Genomic DNA, 25398 nt, shown 5'->3' on the forward strand with positions numbered 1-25398 from the left:
TGTTGGAGCTGGGTGGGAGCTCTCAGAGGACCACAAGGCTCGAGCTGGGGGGGTACAAACTGAGGCAGAGGTGCTGGACCCCCTCACAAAGCAGTCTGTGCCTCAGAGACAGATACACCTTTATTGTTTTGGCTGGAGGGTTTTTCATCACTCCTCTCCCCGCCATCCCTCCTTCTTCCCTGGGACACAGTGCCCTCAAGCCAGGATGGATTGTCCTTGTGTTTCAGTATAGAGGGACACGGTGGCATCCCGAGAGCATCCAGACACCCTGCAACCACCCCGTCCCCTCCATGCCCTCCCTCCAAGTGTTCAGGTGAGGAAGAAGGTGTTTGGGTTAAAACCTGACCCACTCCCAACCCCGGGCACAGCCCCACATCCATGGGATGACATTCCTCCTGCCCCCAAATCATCCAAGTCCAGGTTTCCCACAGGGAAGGGCACGCTGCCCAGGTCATACCAGTCACTCTATCCAGGGATGAGCCTGTTCCCAGTGGGATCCCAGCTCAACCCGAGCAAAGGGCAGGGATTTACAGGGAGGAACCATTGAATTCACTGGGACCTTCTCGAGCAAAACAGACTTTGCTGGAGCCTGGTTGCCTGGGATGTTTGAGGGAGCCCAGTGCAAGGAATCAGGGAGCCAGGGTGTAGGGACTGGTGCCACCCTGTCACCCTTCTCCCCACATGTGATGGCCACCACAGCATCTCATCTCGCACCACGTTCCCTCCAGCCCCATCAGCGGCACCGTCAGCAGAACTGCAGGAGAGGCAGAGCACAGGGCAGGTGGTGAGCCCTCACCCAGCCCCCTGGCAACATTTTGGGGGGACTAGGAAAGGGCTAGTGAGCCACCCCCCCGAGATGGGCACAGACCTTCCAGCGGTTCCCACACTCGTTGCACAGCACGAATGTCGTCATGGGCTCATCAGCACTGCGTGTCTGCACCTGGGATGGGGCAGGGGTCGGGTCAGCAGAGACCCCTCTGGTGGGGATCGGGCCAGGAGAGACCTCCTGGGGTTCCCCAGGGGCCGGGGCTGACCTGGTTGTAGGTGCAGTTCTTCTTCTTGCACTTGCCGCACTGGAAGAGGTCGGTGACGGTGCCGCCTGTCTTGGCCATCTGGTGCTCCCGGATGGCCTCCTGGGTCATGGCATTCCGCAGCTGCTTCAGCTCATCGCTGGCCATCTCCTGCCACCAGCGTCGGCCCCGTGGTCAGTGTGGCCACAGCTCTGCTCACGGCCACCTGCCGTGGTCCAGCACCCTCCCCGTCCTCTCCCGGACCAGGACTGATCCTGCTCTCTGTGCTCGCGGGAGGGATCAGACCCACCCAGGTGGAAAAATCACCCCATCCTCAAACTGCTGCCCGCAGGGATCTGGCTCCCTGCAGGGGAAACTGGGCTTCCCAGGAGCCTGATTTGTGGACTCCAGTTGAGGAGGAGGAGGAATGGGGACCCTGCAGGGTGACTCCTGCCCTTGTGACACCCCACAGCCAGCTCTGTGATGGGCTGGGGGGGCTGCAGGGCTCTGAGGGGCACTGCCTCCACTTTCTCCCCGTGCCTGTTGCTCCCTGTGGCCCAGGGAACACCGGGATGGGACGAGGTGGTGTTGGGACAAGCCCAGTGTGGGCACCACCAAGCCAAGTCCATCCACTGTGGAGGAAGGATGGATGTGACCCACGAATCAGCCCCATGCCCCCCGCCCCGTGCCCACCTCGGCGGTCATGCGGGCGATGAGGGCGGGCTCGATGGCCCCACACAGCACGTTCCTCCTCAGCCCGGGGTTCTTGGGGTCCTTCAGGTTGCTGATCCTGCTCCGCACCCGGTTGCGATACTTCATGTCCGTGCTCTTCAGCTCCTGGAAGATATGTGGGGCCTGTCAAGGAATCAAGGGGGCTGCTGGCTGTCACCAGGGTCGGTGCCCATGTGGAGATGGCCAATTTCAATGGGAATTTGTTCCCTGAGTGTCCCCATCCTCGAGCTTAGGAGGGTGAAGCAGAGCTTTGGGAAGAGAACACCTTTGCATTGCCTTGGATGCCTGTGGCATCCAGGCGAGGCTGTGGGGCTCAGGGACTGTCAGCAAGCCCTGTGCTGTGACAAGTTCGTGCTGCAGAGGACTCAGCCTGTTCCCTCCTCCCTGGATGGCCAAAAGCCACCCACTGCCTGCACAGGTGTGGGCAGGTGGGCTGAGCCAACAGCTTCCAGCACAGTCTGGGATGCACCAAAAATCAAACTGTACCCAGGAGGGGTACGGCCCCACCTGGGGGCTGATTTCGGTCTTGGGGGGCTGCCAAGAGACCCCCAGGTCTTGAACTGGGTGTGGGTGGAGGTGGCTCCATCCCTGCCAGCCTGGGCATGTAGGCACCCACAGCAGGCTCAAGGAAAAGGCCTTGGCTGGGTTTGGGTTTCTTTTCCCAGGGATGAAGGCAGATCCCTGAGCAGAGCGGTTTGAGGGGGGACATACAGACCCCCCGGACTAAGGCAGGTGCTCTGCTCACCATCAACACCAGCATCAACATCAGCCTCTGCATCCTCTAACCGTGGTCTGGGCTCCCTCTGCAGGCAACGAGCGCAGCAGAGCCTGTCACACTCTGTCCTTGTCCCTGCCACCCTCTGCCCTGTCCCCATCACCACTCTCAAGCCCACGTGTGCCCCCCAGCAGACAGTGCCCGGGGACCCCCACCCTCCCCAAAGGATATGGTCTTCAATCTCCGATGCCATCTTCTCACAGTTGACACCGAACTCCTTGTAGTCATCTAAAGGACAGAGGGGTCAAGGGGTGACTTTCAGGTGTGAAACCATTCAAGTCTCACTGCGCCCCCCCAAAACACCTCACGTCTTCCCCCTACTTATCCCAGACACCCCATCTCCAAAATACCTATTTTTACCCACCTTGAACTTTACAAAGACCCATCCCCATCACCCCTACCAACCTCCTTTTCTTTCATTTTGGCGCTGAAGGCTCCCTTTAGGGCTGTCCCACAGGAGAACCAGCCCAGGCTGGGGTGCAGCCCCCCCAGCCCCGCTCACCATCCATACGGAGCGCGGCCGTCAGCATCTCGATGCACTTGTCCCGCACGGAATCCCCTGTCAGGTAACAGGGGGCCAGGAAACAGGGGCTGGGAGAGAAGGAGGGGCTGGTGGGGGTCCGTGGTGTCTCTGGTTTGCCCTTGCTGCTGTTGGCTCTGTGGGGCACACCAGGGGGACAGGCAGGGGGTGAGGTCTTGGCACAGCCCCAGGGTCCTGCCAGGGTCTTGCAGCAGCGGGATGGGTCTCTCCTACCTTTCCTCCTTGCTGTCACTGGAGTTTCTCCGTGAGCCTGTGGGAGCTGGAGAGGGGCTGGAGCCCACAGAGGCTCTCCTGGGGGAGAGGGGACAGTGGGATGACACCAGACATGGGACGGGCAGGACAGGGGAGAGGGAATGGTGGCAGGACTTCGGGCACCAGCACGTCCATGTGAGCGCTCAGAAGCCAACAAGAATCTCCCCAGGGGAGGATTTGCTCCTCCCAAGGAATGTCCCAGGGCCCATGGCAGGATCAGGGCTCCCAGCCATCTCTGCCCACCCAGGATGGGGCTCCCACGGTCAGGGCATCCCCAAAGGGGACTCCCAAAGCATCCTCAGGCTGCCCTGGACGTCCCCTCTTTACCTCTCCCCCGAGAGCCTCTTCTGTGGGGAGGAAGAGGAGGAGGCGGCCGAGGTGGTGGAGGACCTGGAGTCAGCAGAGTCCCTCCTGGCAGGACGAGCCTCAGGTCAGAGGACAGTGATAGGGACTAGGCAGTGGGTCCAGATCCCCAATCACAACCCAGTGAGGGGGTGGGGTCCAACCTCCCCCATCCCCACCCAGCCCAGCACCCACCTCTCTTTCTTGCCATCCAGAGGTGGCTTCTTGGAGGACGCAGTGGGGCTCCGGCTGTCACTGGACTCTCTTCACCATGGAAGCCCAAAGGAAGGGAGAGATGCTCTCAGCAAGCCCAGCCCCAGCATCTCCCAGCGTCCTGTGAGCCAGATCCTGCCCCTCTGCACAGCCCATCCCTAGCTGGGTCAGCCCTGAGCCCCACAACCCCCAGGCTGCCAGGAAAGCCTCCCCTGGGCTGGCAGTGCTCAGCAGAGCCCAGTGTGAGCTCAGGGCATCCTTCAGCAGGTACCTCTCTGGGTTGGAGTTGGCAGAGTGGCCCTGGGTGGTGGCAGCATGAGAGCTGGATTTGCTGGGCTTCCTAGGGAGAGAGAGAGCGGGACAGGGTCAGATGAGCACCATCCAAACAGCCCTCATCCAAGGAATAATTAGCTCTAGAGAAAGGAAAATAAAAAATTCCCAATTATCCATCCTCCAAAAGCCACCCTGGTGCTGCTTCTGCTGCCCTTTCATCTCCAGAAGTGTGGGCATCCATGGGCAGGCAGAGAGGGATAAACTCTTAAGGACTAAACAGAGGGTGGTCTTATATAAGCCCCTGGTGCCCCCCAGTTGGGGGCAGGAGCCCCCACCTCTCCTTGTGCTTCTCCTTGTGCTTCTCAGCTGGGTTCTTGGGGTGCTTCACCCCTTCACTGGGGCAGCTGGAAACATCCAGCCCCTTCTTCTTGTCCCTGTCCCCATCCGAGTCCTTCTCCTTCTTCCCATCCGTGTCCTTCTCCTTCTTTGGGGTGGTGGACTCTGGGGGAAGGATTTGGGTGTCACAGCCACAGCCCAAACCAGCACAGGGCACCTGGGGAGCTGCATCCTGGGCTGGGGGATGACTGGGGGGATGCTCACCCCTCGTGGGGCACACACTGATTTACACCACTCCATCCCGGAGCGAAAACAAGCCCTTGGAAAGTCCAAGTCCATTCATCGCCTGGGAGGGCTGGGTTACAGGTTAGGGGAGCCTGCACGGGCTGGGACTGATCCCAGTGCAGCCTCCCTGAGGTTTGGGGTTTGGGGATGGCCCAGGGAAGGTCGAGGCTTTTGGGGGGTTCCTTCCTCCCCTGGCATTGCTCACCCAGAAGCCGCTTCCAGTTCTTGATGAGGATTTTGGCCGAGGCCACCACTTCTTCATCGGAGCAGTGCTTCCTCACCGAGTTCACGGCCACCCCGATCCGTGTGGTCTGGGGACACGCGGCAGGGACACATCCTTAAGGATGTGCCAGCTGGCACGGGAGGGCCAGGACCAGCCGCCCCATGGGGTGTCCCCCCACCCCCAGCCCCTCACCTGGAGCAGCTGGATGGTCATGGTGTAACCGGTGAGGGATTTGAGCAGATCCAGCGCCCCCTCCTAGAGCAGGGAGAAGCCACGGGGGCCCTTGAGGAGCTGGAGATAAATGGAGTAGGGGGCCTGCATGTCCCCCCCTTTTCTCGCCAGCACCAGGCAGCACCAGGGAGGGCACCCCAAGGGGACCCAAAGCAGCGCTGGGCTGCTCCCTTGGAACATCTGACCCCTTGTGTCAACACACCACAGAAAAATCCCACACCCAAATCCTGCCGGGCCATCCCAGCACCAAATCGTGTCTCCAGCTGCAGAGCAGGAGCTTAAAACCTGAGAAAACCCCTCTCTAAGGAAACCCCAGCTGCTGGGAGCTGGCCATGGCTGGGGGACCCCCCAGTGTCCCCACCCAGGGGCAGGAGGGACACACCCACCCCGGGATTTCATCCTGACCCCCCGCAGTGTCTCCTGGGCTAAAGGTAGTCGGGTGTGGAGTCCTCCCACTCCTCCTCAGTATTTTTAGAGCCCCAGCAGCAGACCCAGCTCCCAGGTATCCCCCCCCAGGGATCCAGCTCCATGGACCCCCACCACAGGGACAGGATTAGGCCCCCCTCGGTATGGTGGGTGCAGGAATGACCCCATGCTGTGGTCAGACCCTGGCTCTGTCCCTTCCCAAAGTGCAGCAGGAGGGGTGTGGAGCTCCCCAGTTACCCCAGGGGTAACTCCCAGCGGGACACAGAGCCCGCATGGCTCCCACGGGATATGGTTTGGTACCAAGCATTGGCACCCCAAAAAGCCACTAGATCCTGAGCTGCCCCCCTGCACCCAGGAGCCTGCACCTTGTTGGGGCAAAGGCCGCTGGAAACAGTCAAATATTAACCCTGAGGGCCGGGCTCAGCACACGTAACCGGCTCACCAGGATCCCCGGATGGATCCTCACCTGGCACAAGGGTGGCAGGGCTGGATCCCGGCTCCCCCTGGCACCACCAAAACCACCCGGGAGCCAGCGCTCAGCCCCCTCCCCTCCTTTTGCAACAGGCAGGGCTGGGGGGGCCGGGGGGGCTGTGTCCCCCAGCCCGGAGTGATCCCTCGCTGGGATCCGAGCCCGCGGCATCGGCACCGATCGGGTGTTGGTGGCCGGGCCGGTGGCCAAACACCTGTCACCCACAGTCTGGCACTGCTGAGGGGCACCCGGAGCTGCCACCCATGGACAGACCTCCTCCTCCTCACCCCCACATCCCACTGTCAGGGAGCAATGGGGCACAGGAGAGCCTCACACTGGGGACAAAATGAACCCCCCCCGGGTGCTGGCCCCAACGTCCCGAGGCCGGGCGGGGTGGCACAGGCAGCACCCCGGGGGTGCTGGAGGCACCTGCGGGGGTTCAGCACCCCCTACACCCACTCAGCCCCTCCAGGGTGAACGGGAAGGGGGGTGAAGGGCACACCTCGCCCCCCTTTCCCAATCCGCGCTGCCACGTCCAAACACGCCCGTAAATAACGCGCGTGTGTAAATGTGCACGTGTGTGCAAACGCACACGTGTGTGAATGTGCACGCCCGCACCCCGAGGAGCTCGGCCACCTTACCGTGCTCTTCCTCGCCACCATCTTATCCAGTTTCTTGGCAATCCGGACCAGCTCCTCAGCGGGCCCCATTCCGGGGGCTCGTGGCTCGCCGGGCTCTGGTGGCCCGCGGGGCAGGACGGTGGCCACGGGCACAGCCGGGCACTGCCAGCATTGGGGGGGTCCCGGGCAGGCGGGTGGGAGGGAGCAAAGAGGGGTGAAAAGGGGGAAAGGGAAGGGAAGGGAAGAGAGAGAAAGCAGAAAGGAGGTGGGGCTGTCCCGGCCAGTTATAAACTCCTGCCAGGAAGGCGAAATAGCACGGGGGAGGGCTAAATATAGCCGGGAGCCACGATTGCAGGAGCGGGGGGAGGCGCGCGGCTGTGGCGGCCCTGGGGGGCACGGGGGGTCCGGGGACAGGGTTGGGGCTTTGGCACCGGGATGGCTTAGCCAGGGAATCCCGAGGGCCACGGGGGAACGGCGGGTGGGGGAATGTGCTGCGTGGCAAACTCTGCTCTTCCCGAAGTTGGTGTCCTGCGGCGGCAAGATGCTTGGGGGGCTGGGGGGGGTTGTCTTTATACTCCATATGTTGGAATAGCCCAATATATGTGGAATTATTCTATACTGGAATATCCCAACACGTTGGAATATTCCACGTATTAGAATATTCCAATACTGAGAACACCCCAGCCCTGGAAGTGTTCAAGGTCAGGTTGGACAGAGCTTGGAGCAACCTGGTCCAGGGGAAGGTGACCCTGCCGGTGGCAGCGGGTGGAACGAGATGATCCTTAAGGTCCTCTCCAAAACAAAGCATTCCATGACTGTGTGATGACAAATGACATCCCAGCTCCTCCTGCAGGTTTTGATGCCCAGCACAGCCCTGCCGAGCCCTGCCTCCCCCCCCCAAGCACCAGGTCCTTACAAAAACGATGGTTTATTAGAAATCAGAGACAGAAAACATTTAAAAAAAAGACTTTTTTGAGATGAAACATTTGACACAGGAATGAGAAGGGGGAGAGGGTAAATTGGGGGGGTACAGAGGCAGGTGGGTCCCAAGGGACACTGGCACAAGGGGATGTTGGTCCCAGAAAAATAATGCAAAAACTCCCTTGGAGAGGCCCCCAAGACTGGGGCGGTGATCCAGCACCCACCCCAGGTGAGGGACATGGGGCAGGGGCTCTGTGGTGCCACCTCAACTCCTACCCCCCCAAAATCAGGGAATGGCATTTCACTAGAGTTTTGGGGAAGCTTTGGAGCATCCCCAAGCCCCACCAGCCCAGGCAGCTCCAAGTCTGGGGTGGAGACCCTCCAGCCCAGCCAGGCGAGGGCAAGAGCCCTCTCCTACTTCTTGCCCATCCCAAAGGTTTCACAGTTGGGGTACAGAAGGAGGCTGGGGGGAAACGGCTGCCCCCCAGCCCTGCTCCCCCCAGGCTGGGGAGGGGGCTCCATGACTACTTGGCAGAGGGTGGAGCTCCCCCATCCCCAAGTCCTTGCAGAGGAAGGGAGAAGAAATCCCTGGGGATGAGCAGAGCCCCTGGGAAGGACAGGAGAGCAGCAGGAGCAGGGGCTGGCACAGAAACCTCAGCCCACCAATGCAGCGAGCGTGTCCATTCTCTGCCCCTCAGCTCCCCAGCGCTGCCCTGCATGGACGGGTTTCCCAGTGGGTGGTCTCTGAGCCCCCTTGGAGGGCAGTGGTCCCATGCCAGGGTCCTGGCATGTGTCCCCTGTGGTCTGGCTCTGCTGAGCCCCCAGCAGGGAGCTGCCTCTGGTCCTGGCCGAGGGGACAGTGACAAACTGCCCCGTCAGTCTTGCAAGAGGTGGACGAAGCTGGCGGGGAAGACCCCGGTGCGGGAGCCGTCACCCTCGATGAAGCCGACCTGGGGGTGCAGAGATGGGGGTCAAAGGGGTGGGGAGTCCCATCTCAGGCATGGGAGAAGCTTTGGGGCTGATATCCCAACTCCCAGGGGAATTTAGAGAGGCTAAGCCGGGGTGACACAGCAGCTGAAGCCTTCCCAGCCCTACTCCATGCACAGATGGGCGAAGGATTCCCCCATCCATGCCCCCCAGGAACGCCCCAGCCACCTCCAGAGGGAAAAAAGGACCAGGATCAGGATCCCAGCACCTGTGCCACGGTGACACTCACCCAGCTCTGCTCATCTTCCTCCCGTGTCACCACGATCACCTCCCCCTTGGAGAAGGTCAGCTCCCGGGCCTTGTCCCCCTTGCAGTCAGCCACCGCCTTCACCCGCTTCTGCCTCCCCTTGGCCTAAAACGGGGTGGAAAACGGGTGAAAGACCCCCCAAAGTCACTCCCAAGAGGGGTGCAGGGATGTGACACCCCTGATCCTTCCCTCTCTGCAGCCCCAGGATAAGGAGAGCAGGGATGCTCGGGGATGCAGAGGGTGACACCCCCCGAGTCGTGGCACCTACCGGAGCAAATCTCCTGGGCATGGGCACAGGGGGCACCTTGCTGAGAGCAGGGTCCTCGGGGCCAGCAGGGCTGGGGGGGGACACGGCCGGCCCTGCTTTGCCCACCCCACCGCCGATGCGCCGGTACGAGCGGGTGCTCTCGGAGCTGTGGGGGACAGCGGGGACAGTGTCACCCCCTCCCTACTGGTGCCTTCCCCCTCCCTGTCCTCCTCCCTGGGAGGTCTCAGTAGGGTCAGGGCTCCCCCATGGGACCCACATCCCCCTGGATGCTGATGGAGAGGGAGGGACCCCAGTAACTCCCTCAAACCAGCCCATCCCACCACATTTTCCCAAAAGAGAGAAAAAACATGTAATATTTTATATAACATATAAATATCATTATATATTATATAAAAATGCATCTATACTATTACGTAAATTTTTATATAATAATATAATTTGCATGGGGGTCTGGGTGTCACCCCCCAAATAATCTGCATCACCTTTTCCAGGGACAACCCCCATGGCTGCTCTTATCCCATCCTGCATCCCAGTGGCAGCATCAACTCCTCTGGGGTCTCCAGGGGGTGGGAACCCCTTTGCTCCACAAGGGGCAATTGAAACCGAACCACCACAATGACCCCCCCCAACACCCAGTGCACCCCCAGCCTGGAGGTGGGGGGGTCCCTACCCAAACTTGACGGGGGGGATGTCGGGGGCTGTGCTGCCCGGCGGGGGCTGCCCGGGCGGGGGGCTCAGCTCCGGCCCCCTCCGGGTGCTGCTGGCGTCGCTCTCGGAGCGGGTCTCCCAGTAGGCTGCCCGCCGGCTCTCGGTGGGGCTGCGGGTGCCGGGGGCCGGGGGGCCGGGGGTGCCATCCAGGGCACCCGTGCTGCTGGCAGAGGGGAGGCTGCGCGGTGCCGGAGCCTCCGCCGGCCCGGAGAAGTGCGGCTCTGACGCCTGCCGGGGCAGCTCGGGGCGCTCTGGGGGACACACACACACAACGGGGACAATAAATCGGTGTCCTGCTGAAGGGAGAACCCCACCACGGGTGACCCCTCCCCACCCCAACTCACCGGTGGGGCTGTGGCCGGGTTTGGGGCGGGAGCCGCCCCGCGTGGGGTTTTTGAGGGGCAGCGGCGGGGGGATCTCCTCGCTGTGGGCCCGGCGGGGCGCGGGGCGGGAGGGCACCAGGATGCTCTCGTAGGTCTTGTTGGTGATGTCCATCCCCCCCACGCAGCTCCAGCGGGTCTGGGGGCAGGCGGGCGGGGGGCTGGCAGCCAGCGGGGACGTGCCCTTGAAGGAGCGCTGGAGGGGGCTCACCTGGGGGCAGGCACGTGGGTCCAGGGATGCCCCACTGCCACCAGCCCCGAAAAAGGGTCTGCACTCCCCCAGCCCCCCCACTGGGGATGTGGGATCTCTGTCACAGGATGTGCTGTCCCCTCCCAGAGGTACCTTCTCCTCCAGCTCGTCCTCACTGTCGTAAGGGAACTCTGAGGGTGGCTCCCAGTCATAGTCCACGTGGATCTGCAGGGAGAGCTTCCCTGCCTGTGCCTGCTCCAGCTGCCAGGTGGATGGGACAGGTCAGAGGAGTCCTGGCAGAGAGGGAACAGGCCCCAGCAGCCCCCCACCTCCATGCCAGCCCTCCCCAGGTGCTTTGGTCCCCTCTCCCCATCCCAAGCCATCTCCCCCAATCCCTCCATCACACCTACCAGCTCCTCACACTCGCTGTGCTTCAGCCTCCTCGCCACGTCCAGAGCCGTCTCACCCGCCGCATTCGCTGCCCGAGGGACAAAAGGGGGACAGATCCAGGTTACAGCCTTGTCCCTCCCACCAGAGACCCCCAAAACCCCCAGTCCCAGCCCCGTACCCGTGGTGAAGGCGGCTTTGCCCTTCAGGAGCAGCTTGAGGCAGTTGGGCTGGTTGTAGAGCGCGCTGTAGTGCAGGGCCGTGTTCCCGTCCTGCGTCACCCGGTCCAGCGTCCCCCTGCAGGGCCACCGGCAGGAGAGTCAAGGCCTGAGAGCACACAGGCCTCCTGCACACCCCTCCCGTGTGGGAAAGGGCAGGGGACACCGGGAGCACTTGGGGACGCACCCGTTCTGGATGATGAAGTCCACCAAGGGCAGGGAGGATCTGTCGGCGTGGCGCACGGCCACGTGCAGCGCCAGCTCACCTGCCTCCTGCCACGAGAGGGGACAGGAGAGATGAGCCTCAGGGTGCTCATCTCCCCCAGGACAGAGGGGAGAGGAGAGCTGGACCCAAGGATGCTCATCTCCCATGACATGGAGGGAAAAGCAGAGCTGGACTCAAGGATACTCTCATCTCCCACAACTTGAAGGAGAGAGGAAAGCTGGACCTGAGGGATGCTCATCTTCCCAGGGGCACCTCTCCACCCAGAGCCCAAGAAAACTCCAAGCACAGGCACCCCAGAGGGGGCAAATCCATCCACGCTGGTAGGTGTGGGGCTCACCTGGCCCTCGGGGCTGGCCAGGGGCTTGGCCAGGTCGTGCCCCTCAGCAAAGGCCTGGAGCAGGGCCAGGAGGTCCCGGGCACGAATGGCTTCCCAGAGGCGGTGGGGATCGTCCCGGCTGCTTTTCTGGACGTAGCGACGCTCCATGTACTTGGCCACGATGTACTCCTTGCGGGCAGCCCTGGGGGAAGGGGGGCTTGGGTGGGCATGGAGACCAGAACCCTCCAGCTCCCACCACAGCCAGGGGCACCCTGAGCTCCTCCCTTCTCCTGAAGCCCTGGGATCAAGGGGAAACCTCCAGAGAGGTGCAGATCCCCCACCAAAATCCAGGTGATGACATCAGGATCCTCCATTCTCACATCCCTGGACTGTCTCAGAGTTGATGGGCATGGAAGCAAGGGCAGACCACACACCATGCACTCCTTTTCCTCCTCCTCTTCCTCCTCCTAGCCCATGCTGAGCCCACATCCTGCACCCAACTCACATATCACTGCCAGCTGAGGGCTTGGGACAGTCCTGCGTGGGCAGCGTGGCCTCCATGATCTCGTTGAAACGGGTGTTCCCAATGCTGACAGCCAGCTATGGAGAGAGAGGGATGGGGGGAGACAAGCCCTCCTGGCCACACTCCCCCTGCCCCAGCCAGATCACATCCTGGAGGGAAGGAATCCACTGGATCCACCCAGGACTTTTCTAGAGCAGCACCTCCCCTAGGGGTGATCTTTCACGGCAGAGGAAGTCTGGTTTAGGAGGGAGCAGTTCCGGCATCCCCCTCTTTAGGAAATAGGTTTGTAAAGGCCCCCCCCTTGCCCAAACCACCACACTGGGAAAGCTGGAGCAAGTTAGCAAGCACTGGAGCAAACTGGGGACAGAGGAGGAAGAATAAACTCTGCATCCCAGAAGGTTTGGGAGCCGCAGAGGGCGATTCCCAGCGGCCATGAGACCTCCAGGCTCAGGGAGCAGCTTACCAGCAGCTCAGAGGTGCTGAGGACATCCAGGGTGAGGGACTGGATGCGGGAATAATGCACACCCAGCTCCCGATGGATGCCGGAGCACTCGATGCACGTCAGGATGCCCAGGTTGGTGGAGAGCCACGTGGGGTCTGCGGTGGGAGCAGCACGGGGGGCTCAGCATCACACAGGATGCTGTGACCCCCGTGGGTACCAGACCCACACCCAGGGGGGGTAGGGGCACCCTGACGTACCCGGGGCCCCGCAGTCACAGCACTGTTTGTTCCCTGGCATGTTCTTCACCTCGCTGATGACCAGCCTGGTGAGCTCCTGGACGCCGCCGTCCACCCCGGCGCCCGCCGCTGCCCCGCTGCCCACATCCCCCTTGAAGGCATTGCTCAGGGCTTCGTCCTTGCTGTTCTGCAGCACTGAGACCCACCTGGGCAGGAGGGAGGAGGAGAAGGAGGAGGAGGATGGGAAAGGCAGAGCAGGATCTGGCACCTCAAGGAGTGGGGATGGGCTGTGGCACTTACACGACGCACTCCTGCTCGTCCTCCGCTTGGAAGTGATATGTCCTGTTGTCTGCAGGGATGGGGAGAGAAGGGAAAGGGGAGAAATTGTGGCTGCCCCATCCCTGGAAGTGTTCAAGGCCAGGTTGGACTGGGCTTGGAGCAACCTGGCCTAGTGGAAGGTGACCCTGCCCATGGCAGAGGGTGGAACAAGATGGGCTTTAAGGTCATTTCCAACCCAAACCATTCTGGGATTCTGTTATTCTATGATTCAGGGATGCCCAGGACAGCAAGAATCTTCTAAAATCTCTCCAAAGGAGCTGCTTAACTAAAAATTAAATCACTGCACATCACTCCCCTATCACCTGAGCCCTGTCACAACTTCTTTTTGTCTGAGCTTTCTCGATCTTGGAGAGGTTGGTCCTTCCTCTGTAAAGACAGCCAGGGAGGCATCCAGAGCCAGGTTAAAAGGGTTTCAGAGGGAAAACCCACTCCAAAAAGGGAGAGCTCCCACCACAGCCTCTGTCTCAGGGTCAAACACCACCCCCCAGCCATGGCACCCTGCCCTGGGCACTCACGTGTCACCAGGTCAAAGCATTTCTTCTCCTCGGCGTGGGGCCGCACTTGGCAGGTGAGGAGGTTCAGCTTGACAGGGGGACGGTTAATCTGCAGGGTGAGAGGATGGAGAGGGGTTAAAGGACTGGGAGGGGTGGGATGGGCATCACCAAGGGATTGGGCATCACCATCTCTGACGGCAACTGTGGGGCGGGACAACCACCAGCACAGACAGTTCCTCTTGGGATAACCAGGGGAGTCGGACCCTGTCTGACCTTCTGCAGGAGAACAGGGTCCCTCTGCAGGAGAACAGGGTCCCTCTGCAGGAGAACAGGGCTCTCAGATGTCCCTGGCCCACGTCCTCTCTCCCTGCCGCAGTTTCCAGCCTCCAACACCAGGGGGAAGCACCTCCCTCCCAACCCACCCCAGCCCCTTCTGGGCTTGTCTGGACCCTCATCGCCCAACTCGCTGCCCCAACCAACCCCCCCTTCCCTCCCACGCACCCCTGTCAGACAAGGGGGGTCCCCTTTAGGCTTTCCAGTCCCATCTTGTGCTAAATTCTAAGCCAGGCAGATTTGAGACCAGTCTGGGAAAAACTAAACCTGAAAGAAAGGGATCTGAAATCCAATGGACGACGGACACCAAGGCTCCGAGGTGCACAAAGAAGGGTCAGGGCTGCAGCCCCGCCCCGCTCCTCACCGTGCTGTGGGAAATGGTCAGGCAGCCGTATTTTACACCACACTTCCTCTTCTGCCACACTTTGCGGATCCTGAGGAGGAGGAAGAGGAAGAGTGAGGGTTTCACAGCCCTGATCACCCACATCCGCATCCCAAACCTCCCACGGCAGCCCTTGGCACGATCCTGTGGGGCTGTGCTTCCTGCAACTCACAGAGCACAGAATGTCCTGCTGAGCTCTGGGCTGTGGGGATCCCAGCTCTGGATCCCAACACCGGGATGGAGCTGGGAGCTCTCTGGGATAACACTCATCCCTACCCATCACTCTTCTTGTACAGGAATCCCGACTTCTCTGTCCCGTACTGCTTGTTCCCTTGGTGCTGGTGGATGCTGTAGCCACTGCCAGAGTTCTTCCTGCTCAGGTTTTCCTGAAAAAAAAAAAAAAGGCAGTTAAAAAGCAAAGTGAGAGGTGCAGGAGTGGCTGCTCCAAGTGACCTCATCCTTATGTGGAGTGCAGTGTCCAGCAGGATGCCAGAGACCCCCGTGCCCTTCCAGCATCCAAACATCTCCCAGGGGCTCCTGCTCTGCTCCCACGGATGTCTCCTTTGCTCCTTAGCTTCTCCCCATCCCCAACCTAATCCCAGCACCCTCCCAATGCTCCTTCCCAGCATTCCCATGCCCATCCCGGGGGGTCTCACCTCCTTGTTTTCCAGCTGCAGGATGCTGCGGAGGGAATCGCGGGTCTGTGTGAGCTGCTTCACCTCCTCCTCCTGTGCTTGGTGGAGCTGCAAAGGGAGGAGCTGCCACCACTGCTGTGCTGAGCAGGGGCATTCTCAGGGACTGGCATGGGCACAGGGGGGGTGGCATCCCATGGGACACGTCTGGATGGATGGATGGATGGCAGCGTGGGGGACTCACCGCGTGGAGGGACACAGCCAGCTTCTCAATGAAGGGGTAGAGGTTCTGGGCAGCCTTCCAGCCATCTTGGAAGAAACTGGGTGTTTGTTGAGGGTGATTAAGATGCAGACAGGGAGGATGGAGGAAAAAAAAGAGGGTTGTTTTTTTTTTTTTTTAGAGGAAACGTGGCAGGAGATCATGGCAAACCCCTCGCTGGGAAGCTGCCCTTGCTTTGTGGTTCTGGACAGAGCCCACCAAAGGCCTTGGGATCTGGATACCCCACATATTTGGGCTGTCTGGGATGCAGGATTGGCCTCTTGGTCAATCCCAGTTCGTCTCATTGGGGAGCAGCTCTGCTGGAGGCCACATCTGGGGGTCTCTGGGTCACAGCCCCAGCCAAGGATATGCCTTTAACCAGCAGGACTGTCCCCCCTGCCTCAGTTTGCCCACTCGAGAGCTGCAGGAGATGATGGCACCCACTCCAGCCTCATGGAGCGATGGGAAAGGCAAGGGGATGTTAATCCTTGCTCCAAACACCCTCGTTACGAGCCCCACAGCTGATGCTGGAGCCTCTCAGCTGAACTCATCCCTGGAAATCTAATCCAGAAACCAAATCATCTGATATATCCCGAGCCAACCCCCTTCCCCCAGCCCCATGGACACGTTTACAGCTGCTCAAGCCAACAAAAAGCACATTCCAACTCCCCAGATGCAACCTGGGCTCTGCCCAGCACTTCCATCAACAGCTTTATGGAGCTGGGATGGGAGAAGGAGCCCCCAGACCCTCGTGGGACCTCCCAAAGGTGACAACAATCCCACTTTTATCCAGGTGGCACCTACTTGTGCTGAGCATGGAAAAACTTGATGAGGCTCTGCAGGAAATCTGGTCCCTGTTTCATCTGAGACTCGCTGGCTTTCAGCAGGTACTGGAGGAGGAGAAGACACCCCATTAGGTGATGGAGACAAGGACCAGCTGAAAATATTCCCAGAGGAAAGAGCAAGAGCCTGCCCAGCCCTTGCTTCCCTTCCCGACACGGGGAGGAGGGTTAAAACACTGGCTGGGCTTCAAGGAGTCGAGTCACGATGTTGGATTTGAAGGCAGCTCACAGGGGACCACCCTCAAAAAACCTGGCTCTGGAAGTTCTCCAAGAGCTGGAAAGTTCAAGGGCTGAGGCCTCCGGGGTTTCCAGCCAAGCACGCTTCTCCTGCTGCTCATTACTTCTGGAGTTAATAAATAACCAAAACTCAAGGCAGCTCGTGAAGGGGAAAGGAAAAAAATAAAAAATCCCAAAAGTTTTTTAAGATATGACCCTTTTATTCCCAAAAATCAGATTCCAAGCAGCAAGCACCTGCAGCACACCAGCCCTGGAGGTCTGCCGAGGTGTCCCGTGGGATGGGGAATTTCAGCTTCATGCATCAAACCCATCCATCAGCTGCAGGCAGGGAAGGAAAGACCCAGAGTCTCGCTCACCCTGAGCAAAATGAGGAGGGGGAGAGATTTTCCCCCTGCGAGCTCTTCTCCAGCTGCTGGAATGGTTTTGAGCGGGAGGCGAGGGGAGGGGAAGGTAGCCCTGAGCTCCAGGGGCTTTCCATGCAGGGATAGAGCCTCTGGAATGGAGTCTCCCGGTGCCCTGGGCGCTCTGAACACCCTGAGGGGTCACTGGGCTGCAGAGGGTTGTTAAACTGCCCCGTGCAAGCAGGAGATGCTGAGTCACTGTCACAGCACTGCACTCCCTGAACCAAGTCCCACCTGGGAAAGGCCACACGTGCCCAGCTCCCATGGAATGTCCCTGCCCTGCACAGGGATGCTCCCAGCACCCCCGGATCCGGATCCAGCTGCACCCACAGCCCTGGGGGTGCAAGATGGCCCACGGTGGGGAGACACAACCACCCCGCGGGGTGGAACAGGACCACGTTCCCACCCCAGGAAGCAGCAAAACCCACTTCCCTATAAACCCACGTGCATCACATGCCCCTCAAACCCCCCAAGAAGAGCTGCCCCCCCCCACTTGCAGGGCCAGCAGCAGCTCTCACGTGCACGTGCCCCACTCGCACGCAGCCGCCGTGCCTGGCTCCAGCTCCCGCCTCTCCATGTGCTGTTATTTATCCCACAGTGGAGCTATTCAAGGGAGTGACTCATCTGGCCCTGTCCCAGCTCCCCGGCGGGCGCAGCCTCCTCCCCTCACCCCCTGCCCTTTGCTGGGAGGGGCACAGGCAGCACCGGGCTCTGGCCCTCGGGAACGTGGGAGAGCCCTGGAACAACCCACTGGGGAGCTGTTCCCTGCTCTGTGTGTCACCTTAAAGAGGTTTGTGGGGCTGCCGAGTGTCTGGAGCCAGGATACCTGGGCTCCTCCTCGCTGTGGGGGCCCAGAATTGTCTCCATCCTTCACTTATTCCCATCTCACCTCCTGAGCAGGGACTGCCAGCAACTGGGACTGCCAGAGGGATCCGGGGTGACTCGTGAGCCCCCCTAACCAAAACCAAAAAACTCACTTTTTGCCTCAAGTGCCACCCAGTGAAGGGGGAGGAGCAGGGCTGGGAGGACACGGGTGGGGCCACTGCAGAGAAGGGTCATGGGGGACTTCATGAGGCACCACGGGTACTTCTTGAAGCTGCATCCCACAGGGACCCCAGTCCGGGGATGGGACGAGGATCCCATGCAGGGATGGGACGGGGACAGCCGAGGGTCCCACACAGCACCCACATGGGGCTGTTTTGGTGGCAGGGACAGGGACAGGCTCCGGTGTCCCCACAGAGGTTAAGTAGAACGATCCCCCTGGAGATGAACAATCCCTGTATCCCCCCAGGAGAGTCCCTACCTCGCACATGTGGAGCTGGAAGAGCCGCCGCTCCCTCTGCATGTCCTCGGCCACCTCGGCGGCCGCCGGCTCGGCCTGGATGACCCCGGCCAGGCGGGACCGCTCCTTCTCCTTCTCCATCTTCCCCCTGTGGAATGGGATGGCAGTGGGCTGGAGACATCCCTGCTCTGAGGGGTGCCCCATGCTGGAGGCTACGGTGGGAATGGCATCAGGAGAAACATCTCCAGCCCCTCTCCCTGTCCCTTTCCCCTTTGGAAAAGGCTGGATCGGAGCCTTCCCAGTGGCAAACTGGCACCATCAGTGCCCGACTCCATTCCAGGGACAAAACACCTTTGTGCAGAGCAGGGTTTAGGTAAGTTTTGCTGGAGGCAGCGTGTTCCTTACACTTTGGTCTCATAATCCTTCCAGGCCTTTTCAATCTGCTTCTTGGAGTCCTGTGGCAAAGGAGAGGGGGGGGGGAAGGTCAGGGAAGGTGACAGAGCTGGTGGCACTGAAGTGGCCAAAGGCTTTGCTCTGCATCACTGCACCCTGTGGGGACAGGGGATGTCCCCAGTGGGTCTTCACCCCTTGCTCCCATCACCCCTCACTGCTCCCTTCTAGCCCCTGGTACTTGCTCCTTCCTTCTGCCCACAGGCATGAGCTGAGCCCATACCGGGGTCTCACTGCAGCATGTCCCCACATGGGTGACCCTGGGGATGGGGACAGGGCTGGGGGGGACTCACCAGGCGGCCATCCCTCAGCTGCCCCTTCAGCAGGCTGTCCAGGGGGAAGGACACGATGTTGTTCAGGTTCTGCACCTGCAAAAGGCAGAGATGGGGTTACCCCACAGTGGGGGGAGTGGGGGACCTGGAGCCCCAGGTCCTTTCCGGTGCCAGGGACCTCCCTCCAGCTCCATCGCTGCCCTGGGAAGGGTTAAAGAGGCTGGAAGCAGGGCTGGATCCAGGATCCAGGCACGAGGCAGGCTGGGGCTTGTTGGAGCTGGCTGCAAGATGTCTGACGCAGGGCCCTTCCCACAAACCACATCAGCACCGCGGCTGCCAAAACCAAAACTGCTCCCCCTCCATCGACACCTCGTCCCTGTCCCCACACCCAGTAATGCCACCAGCCCCTCCACAGCCCCATGATGCACAGAGCACCCCCAATGTCAAAGGGGCTTCCCAAAATGTCCCTCTTTCCTGGGGTTTGGGGACAGCAGAGCAGCCACCACCATCCCCAGCAGTGCCGTGCAGGGGTCCATGGTGGGGACACAGGAGCCTACTCCAGACATTCCAGAGTCCTGGAATCCCTCTGTGCATCCCATTTTAAAGCTGTGAGAGCAGTTCCAGCACCCACCAGACCTCCCCACTGCACCCAGATCTTTTTTTAAAGGGTTTTGGTCCCCTGCAGCACCTGAGGAGAAACCCAGCCCTGGAGCACAGGACCGGCCCCAGACGAGTGGGAATGGGGCACCCTGCTCCTGACAGCTCCAGGGAGACTCCAGGAGGGGAAACACAGCTTTTGGGATCTGGGTGAGGGTCCTGGCACAGAACTGAGCTCGGCAGCATGCAGGGCAGGAGGTGGGGGCCCCCAAAACTGATCTGACTCCTCCACCAGGACAGTTCTGCAGAGCCCCACTGGAGCACGGGGGTCTGGGTGGGCTGGGACAGGCGGGATGGGGAAGGGGAGGAGCAGGGAGGCCCAGATTGGGGTAACTGGGAGAGAAGACGCCAAAAATCTGAGATTCTTGCTGGGGGAAGGGCAGCAGAAATCAATCTCCTCCTTGAGCAGAGCCAGGGACCAAAAACACCCCTCGGAGAGGGGGATTTGAAAGGGAATGAAGAGGGAGCCACGTGGGGCTTTGCTGCTGGGTGTGCACGGACCCGGCTCCGTTCAGGAACTGAGTTTTCCAGCGGAGCCATTCCCGAGGTGGGGAAGGCGCCGGCGGCTCCGCTCGCGTCCGTCTCTGCCTGCTCCCCACGGCCCCACTGCACGGCCCAGCGTGGCTTTGATTTACTCTTGGCAAGCGAGATCAGAGATGCAATTGACGTGAGGCAAAAAAAAACGAAACAGAAAGAAAGAAAAAAGGGAAAAAAATTGAAAATAGCAGCCCCAGCTGCCCATGGGATCCCAGGGTCGGCGGCCCCGGGGAGCTGGGAATGAGCTGTAAATCCAGTAATGAGGGTATCAGATGGTCTGGGAGCACTGGGAATGTGCCCCCAAGCCCCAGGATGGGAGGTGGGGATTGCTGCATGCAGCTGGGAGGAAGGGGGCTGCACTGGGGGGGGGGGTGTGTCCAAACCCAGACAGGTCTGGGACAGCTCACCAGGTTCTTGAAGAGCGCGGTGACCTCGCGGGTGAAGACGGCCAGGTTGAGGAAACCAGTGGAGAGCTCGTGGTTGTTCTGGGAGAGGTGGTTGTTGCCAAAGTTCTCCAGGGCCTCGCTGTACTGCTCCTCATTCTCCACGTGGGCTGCAGGGGGAGACACCAGAGAGGGACATGGGGTGGCCCTGCAGCACCCCGACACGTCGTGGTCACACCGTGAGGTCCCACCAGCACCCAGCACCCACCTCCCCCTCACTCCACAGCAGAGTTGGGCTGGTCCTGCTGCAGGACAGCAGTGGTGTGCCCCAAACAACCTTCCTAAGGTTCTCAGTTTCCCTTTTTTACGTATATTTCAGACGTTTTCTGGCACCTTAGCATGTTGCTGGGTCACATCGTGAAGTCCCACCAGCACCCAGCACTCATCTCCCCATCCCTCCGTAGCAAAGCTGGGCTGATCCTGCTGCAGGACAGCACTGGAATGTCCAAAACAACCTTCCCAAGGTTCTCAGTTTCCCTTTTTATATTGTCTTAAGGCAAGTTTTGGCACCTTAGCATGCAGCTACGTCACCTTTCACTGGCCAGCACCCATGGCCACCCCACTGTCCGGTGTGATCAGTGTTGGTGGAGAACAGGACTGTCCCAGCAACCCCCAGCCCCATGGTCCAGGGATGCCCTCCTGAAGCCCAACTCACTGAGCCCGGAGATGTGAATGGCTTTCACATATTTCCTGATCCTCTGGAGCACAGCTTGGTCCCCATCCAGGCTCTGCGAAAGCAAAGAGAGAAAACAAACGGAGCTCGTTACCGAGCTCCCCCAGCCCAGCTGGCCCTTGGAAAGGCTGCAGCTCTGCCATGCAGATGTGTGGGGCAGGATCCAAGCTCCCAGGGCTGGGAAAGGAGCTGGAGGCATCCTGGGGGTGCTGGAGCCACGGCGTCCAGCCGGTCCCTGTAGCTTTGCTGCCAGGCAGGGCTTTGGCTGCCCCTGGAGAGGAGGGTTTGAGCAAGACGGTAGCAGGGGGTGAGAGGCTCCTCGGATCCCAGCAGCTTCCAGCAACCACAGAAAATGCCTCCCTGGCTCTTGCAGGGGCTGTTTCAACTAACAAGGAGGCATCACATCAGCCCATCCCCACAGCTCAGGACTAGGCACAGCACAAGCCCAGCTTCCCACAGAGCCAAAACCAGGATTCACCTCCTGCTGATGGCGACCTAAATCCCATAAACCCCTGTGCCAGTTGTGTGCTAAACCACAACAACCCCACAACCAGGGATGTGCCCTTCCACAATCCCCCCTGCCCCGAGCTCAGGTAGGGTCTTGCCTGTGGCTCCCAGCACCGTGAGCTTCCCTGCAGCCCCACCAGCCACATCCTGCACTGGTTTGGAGCCCTCCCCATCCCCAGCCTAGTCCCTCCATCCTTCCCTACCTGCACAGCCCCCGTTTGCACCCTGAGCACCACAGCAAACTCTGCCCCAGCCCCACCCCAGGCCAAGGGGCCGCAGCATCGCAGCCGAACACAGCAACAGGAAAGGGTTAAGGGTGGCTTGGCTGCAGGTACCAGAGCCATGATAACAGGCTGGAAATATTTAGAGGGTGTGAACAGCAAGAAGGGCGAGGGATGAAACCGCGGAGGAATTACAATAAAGAGGCTCTCTCTCTGCTCTGAGCTCTGCCGAAGGTTTTGGGGCTGATGTCAAGGCCTGATTTCCTGACAGCAGGGTCAGCCTGGCTCCAGCGCCGCTCTCCCAGGCCCTCCTCGTTGGATGGGATGCTGTGGATGAGCTTTGGCCAGGATGAGCTGGCTGGGAGGGAACTGGGGCTGAGGTGGGAGCCAAACCCCCCGCCCAGAGGGGTCCTGCAATGCATCTACAATGGGGAGGATGTTGGGGAGCACCAAAGCCCCCCATGGCCCCTCTCTGCACCAAATCCAGGCACACCAAGCCCTCCAGAGCAGAGGGATTCCCTGCCTCGGGGGGGAAGCTGGGGCTGGATGCCTGGATGCTCCAGGGTTGCAAACTTGGCATAGTCACAAGAAGGGGAAACTGAGGCAGCACAAGATGCTCTGGATGCATCACTGGGAAAATGAGGGAAGAAACTGCTCTGAGTGTCCAGGATGGGGCAGCTCATCCTGGTGCCACCTCACGCTGCAGGAGGCTGAATTATGGGGCTGGTATGGAGCAGGGACGGACATAAGGCTTTTGGGATTGGGTCCATGAGTTTACCAGCGGGGACAGGGCAGAAGAGCCTGGCACTGGGGTGGTAAATGCAGAGGAAATCCCTTCATGTTGCTGCCCCAGCAGCAACACTGGCATCCCCCATGCACCAGGCTGGCTGCTGGGAACACAGGCCTTGGCTGCACAGGGACAGCCCTCTGGAGCCCCCCATAACACCCATCACCCCTGGGCTCCAGCTCATGGGGCAGCTGAGGACAGTGGGGCCAGGAGCAGGAGGGATTCCCTGTGGGATGGAGGAAGGGATGAATCCCCGGGCTCCAGCCTGGGGACTCCAGGCAGGATTCTCAATGGGGGCCATTCTTCTGCATCCCCCCCCGGCACTGGCTCGTGCCGCCCGGCGAAGGAGCCGCCGCGGGTGCCAGGGCCGGGGTGACAAACTGCCAGGCTGGGAGCAGGATGTGGTGCTGCCCTGGGGGACAGGGGGAGCTGGGAGCTCATCTGCCAGCTCTGCCACTGGGTGCACCAGCAGCCTCTGCCATGTCACCCTGTCCTGGCCTGGAGGTGCCCGGTCCCCTCTAACACACACACCCAAACCCAGGGCTGATTATCCCCCTTGGCTGATGCTATCTCCCCATCAGGGTTCTGAGGGCGGTGTGGAGCTGGTTTAGTTGGATTTCCCTCTTCCTCTCGTGCTGGGACAGGGGATGCCAAAGGCCTGGCAGTGGTTTGGTCCCCTCCCTGCAGCCTCCAGTGGGACGGGGGCTCAGCCCCGTGGCCCCCGTGGCACATGACACCAGTCACGATTCCCAGCTCTCTCGCGCTCACTGGAGCTTTACTAAGCCAAGCCCACAGAGACCCCCTGCCATTCCTGGGGGACGCCTCTCCCCCCATCCCAGTCCCCTTTACCCACAGCCTCTCCGAGCAGCCAAACAAAATTCCTGCTGCTCCCTCCTGGCTGGAGCTGCCTCCCCCTTCCCAGCTGGGAGGCAGATCCATGGTAGGAGATCCACGGCAGTGACCAGCACGTACTGGTGGAGACCAGGATGCCCCGTGGTGTGTCCTCAGATTTCCAGCCCCAGGACACCCCTCCCACTGCCTCCAGGGATCCCAAAGCCCCGGCACCTGGGGCCCCCCGCTCGCCGCCAGCCCTGGCTCTCCTTCAAAGCCATTCCTTCGCTAAGAGGAGTTGGCAAAAGCCACAGGACCAGCTGGAAACTGCCTTTATTCCAGGCGGGAGAAGGGGGACGAAGGCACCCCCTGCCACCTCCGCCCTTCCCACAAACGCTGCCAGGAATATTGGGGGGAGCCTAAAAATACTCCCCTGGCTTTAATCTCGGGGAACCTCCCCGAGTCCCATCGGAGCCAGCTGCAGCACAGGAACTCGACAGGGGATGAAGATGTGGAGCTGATGCTCTGGGGGGATGCCCTGGCCCCTGGGAAGGGAGTGTCTACCCTGGATCCAGGGGAAAAAGAAGGATGCCCTGGTCCCAGGAGGGGCAGAGGGGAATGCCCAGATCATCGGACTGGGGGATGCTCTGGCCCCAGGGATGCAGGGGGATGCCCGGGCCCGGGGAGATGGGGGGATATCCCAGCGCCGGGAGGCACGTGGAGCTTTAAAGGAGGCTTTAAAAAAAGCCTGTTGCCCATTTCTACAGGCTTTGCCCCCCCAAAAAAAAACGCACGCTGGGGCAGCTGGCTAATGCAAACAACTTCCCTACCCGAGGGTCCCAAAGCACCTGCCTTAGGGTGTCGGGGTGAAGGGGAGGAACCCCAAAAAAACAGAAACCCGAGGGAGACGCAAGCATCAAGGGATCAGGACCTACGGGTGCGGGGGGGTGTTCCCAGGTGGGGTGCGCAGCCCGACCACCCCCTCGAGCCCCTTTGGCCCCGCTCACCTCCTCCAGAGCCCCCACCGCCCCCCGGCACTTCTGCATCTTGGAGGCGAAGGCGGCGGCCGGGGAGCTCAGATCCTCGCCGTGTCACGGCCAAGAACTCGGCCACGCTGAGCTGCTCGGGCATGGTGCGGGGGGATACCGGGCGGGGGGGACACCGGGGAGGGGGCACCGGGGCTTGGGGGGGGGCACGGGGAGCGCGCGGGGGGCTCCCCCTGCGGAGCGCCCCGGGGGTGCGGGCTCAGCCCGGCTCAGCGCCCCGCGCCCCGCACCGGGAGCCCCGCGCGCCGCACCGGGAGCTGCTCCTTCCCTCCCTACCTCCGTCCCCTCCGCCCGCTCCCGCCCCGCCGCCGTCACGAGGCGGCCCCGCCCGCCCGCCCGTTAAAGGCGAAGAGCCCCCGGGATCCCAAATAACCCCCCCAGGCGACCCCCGCACCGGGGGATGGAGGATGCGGGGTCTCCCGGTGCGGTGTGGGGAGGAACGGAAAACCCCGGGGTCTGGCTGGATTTGCACTACAGTCCCTCCAGTCTCGCCACGGCACGGCTGGGTGCTTTCCCCAGGCAGGCAGCACTCACATCACCCCGACATCCACCTTTCCCAGGCACCCAGGACCCGCTCACCCCAACACTCACCTTTCCCAGGCACCCTCAGCCACCTCACCCCGGCTCGGCAGGAGATGGAGACGCAGTAAAGGATGGCTTGGGATTAAACCCAGTCCCCCAGGGCACTGGTTTAACTGGAGGCTGCCCCCATCCTGCCCTTCCTGAGACCCTGAGGGGACAATCCTTGAGCAGGGGACAATTCCCAAAGCCCTCGGTCCTTTGTCTCGCTGGAGGGGACCTCTGAGCCCACTGTCCTCTCACTTATCCCACCCCTCACAGGCCCAAGGAGCTGGATTTTGATGTCCCATTCCTGGTTATTTGCTCTTCCGGAGGAACACGCAGGACTCGCCGGGAGAGGCGCTGAGGCTGAACAGACACCGAGCACATCTCACCACGGGGCTGGTGACAAACTGGAACAGAAGGGGACAAAAAGCC

General features: G+C 61.0%; 2 protein-coding genes across 5 annotated transcripts; both read right to left on the reverse strand.

Annotated features, from left to right (window-relative positions):
- Positions 1-102: 102 nt before the first annotated feature.
- On the reverse strand, positions 103-7025 carry TCEA3 (transcription elongation factor A3). 4 transcript variants are annotated; one of them, XM_064635031.1, is made up of 14 exons: positions 6750-7025; positions 5175-5237; positions 4965-5070; positions 4474-4639; positions 4137-4205; positions 3848-3916; positions 3638-3721; positions 3272-3349; positions 3020-3174; positions 2684-2745; positions 1704-1853; positions 1035-1181; positions 869-940; positions 103-754 (listed from the first exon to the last, which is right to left on the reverse strand). In XM_064635031.1, exons 1-14 carry the CDS (start codon positions 6816-6818, stop codon positions 746-748), a joined length of 1299 nt encoding a protein of 432 aa, XP_064491101.1. In that variant the 5' UTR covers positions 6819-7025; the 3' UTR covers positions 103-745. The 4 variants fall into 4 exon arrangements, with proteins under 4 accessions (XP_064491101.1, XP_064491103.1, XP_064491102.1 ...); XM_064635033.1 differs by having other exon boundaries at positions 5175-5273; positions 6750-7016; XM_064635032.1 differs by lacking the exon at positions 3638-3721 and having other exon boundaries at positions 6750-7017.
- A 615-nt stretch (positions 7026-7640) lies between these two features.
- Positions 7641-24676, reverse strand: ASAP3 (ArfGAP with SH3 domain, ankyrin repeat and PH domain 3). The gene is given in 27 exon segments (XM_064635018.1): positions 7641-8599; positions 8866-8988; positions 9152-9296; positions 9822-10110; positions 10204-10450; positions 10583-10690; positions 10840-10907; positions 10998-11113; positions 11222-11307; positions 11598-11778; positions 12082-12176; positions 12563-12696; positions 12799-12983; positions 13078-13126; positions 13632-13719; positions 14308-14377; positions 14602-14711; positions 14982-15068; positions 15202-15277; positions 16021-16106; positions 18000-18126; positions 18384-18433; positions 18722-18796; positions 20302-20447; positions 20993-21065; positions 24364-24444; positions 24446-24676. Coding segments are annotated over 27 exon segments (3012 nt in total). The 5' UTR covers positions 24488-24676; the 3' UTR covers positions 7641-8524.
- Positions 24677-25398: the final 722 nt, after the last annotated feature.

This window comes from Pseudopipra pipra, chromosome 24 (genome assembly GCF_036250125.1).
Source record: "Pseudopipra pipra isolate bDixPip1 chromosome 24, bDixPip1.hap1, whole genome shotgun sequence".
Taxonomy (NCBI): domain Eukaryota; kingdom Metazoa; phylum Chordata; class Aves; order Passeriformes; family Pipridae; genus Pseudopipra; species Pseudopipra pipra.

Excerpts from the sequence above, each read along its gene's own strand:
- TCEA3 (XM_064635031.1), bottom strand. The coding sequence starts at position 6,818 with ATGGGGCCCGCTGAGGAGCTGGTCCGGATTGCCAAGAAACTGGATAAG. Across the intron at positions 3,350-3,637 it reads AAGAGGCTCTCGGGGGAGAG|GAGAGCCTCTGTGGGCTCCA; the intron begins GTAAAGAGGGGA and ends CCTCTCCCCCAG. Across the intron at positions 1,182-1,703 it reads TCGCCCGCATGACCGCCGAG|GAGATGGCCAGCGATGAGCT; the intron begins GTGGGCACGGGG and ends CGCTGGTGGCAG.